General features: G+C 73.0%; 1 protein-coding gene across 1 annotated transcript in view; it reads left to right on the top strand.

Moving 5' to 3' along the window:
- The window catches only part of LOC113942273 (EMI domain-containing protein 1-like), a gene marked incomplete at its 5' end in the record, with an annotated part of 871 nt that extends 280 nt beyond the window's left edge, over positions 1-591 (top strand). The window contains 2 exons of the mRNA XM_027633405.1: positions 95-156; positions 264-591. Coding sequence (XP_027489206.1) covers positions 95-156; positions 264-539 — 338 coding nt within the window. The remainder of the gene's footprint in view (positions 1-94; positions 157-263) is intronic.
- Positions 592-1,246: the final 655 nt, after the last annotated feature.

Raw genomic sequence — 1,246 nt, 5'->3', positions numbered from 1 at the left:
CCCGTCCTTTCCCCCCTTCCCCCTCTTTTCTTCTCTTTTTCTCCCTTTTCTCCCTTTATCCCCTTTCCCTCTTTTTTCCCCCTTCCCCCCCCAGGGTGCCTGAACTGCAGCCGTGTCGGGGAGCTGACGGCCCGGCTCGCCACCCTCGAGGCGCAGGTGAGCCCCAATTTGGGGTCTGCCATCCCTTCCCCCCCCCCCCCACCGAGAGGCACGGGAGCCCCGGGGGGTCTCCTTGTCGCCCACCCCCGTTGTGTCTCTGCCAGGTGGCCCGGCTGGCAGTGGCAGAGCCCCCCACCCCCGCAGAGCCCAAGGGTGGCCCCCCGGGCCGGGGGCAGCTCTGGGGGTCCCCGGCGGCCCGCGGGAGCCCCGGCGATGACGGTAAGGTGGTGAGGGGTGACAGTGGCAGTGACGGTGGCAGTGCCACCCGGCAGCCCCGCGGCGCTGGGAGAGCCCCGGGGTGCTGTCAGTATATCGATTTTGGGGGGACCCCCTCTTGGACCCCTCATTTGGGGGGACCCCCTCGTGGACCCCTCATTTAGAGGGACGAAGGGTGGATGCTGTCCCGCCCCCCCCCCGTTGTCCCCAGCGGTGACATCGAGCCACCCAGGGGCTCCAGGAGGGGGTGAGTGACGGTGGGGTCCCCCCCGAGGGGGTGTCCCCGGGGTGCCCCCCTCAGGGTGCCACTCTGTGCAGGGAGACCCGGCCCCAGGGGACCCCCCGGCCCCAAGGGCGACGCGGGAGGACGGGGCCCGTCGGGAATTCCGGGAGTGAAGGGACCGACGGGGCCGCCAGGTACGGGGAGGGGGACGATGGGATGAGGGGGGGGACCCTCCCAAATCTGTCGCTTGACCCCAGCTGAGCACCCCCTCCCCTGGCGGGGCGATCTCGGGGAGTCCGTGGGGCGGTTTGGGGGTCGGAGGGGCTCCGGGCCCCCCCCGACCTTCACCCTCCTCTTCCTCCTCGCAGGTCCCCCCGGCCCGCCGGGACCCCCCGGCCGGGACGGGGCCAGGGGACTCCCCGGAGAGAAGGGACCCCCCCGGGCCCCCCGGCCCCCCAGGCCCCCCTGCCCCCGTGGGACCGGCGACCCCCCGCCCGGCCCAGCCCAGTAAGGGGGGCTGGGGTGGGGCGTGGGGGTCCCTCCCTGGTCTGACCCCAGGAACGGGGCTGGGGGGAGTGGGGTGGGGATCCGAGTATTGCCTGGGCTGGAGGTGGTGTGAGGACCCCCTGCTTGTCAGTGGGGTTCTGG

The sequence above is a fragment of the Corapipo altera genome, unplaced genomic scaffold (genome assembly GCF_003945725.1).
Source record: "Corapipo altera isolate COAL_440 unplaced genomic scaffold, ASM394572v1 55234, whole genome shotgun sequence".
In the NCBI taxonomy this organism is placed as follows: domain Eukaryota; kingdom Metazoa; phylum Chordata; class Aves; order Passeriformes; family Pipridae; genus Corapipo; species Corapipo altera.
This window is presented reverse-complemented; position numbering and strand designations above follow the sequence as displayed.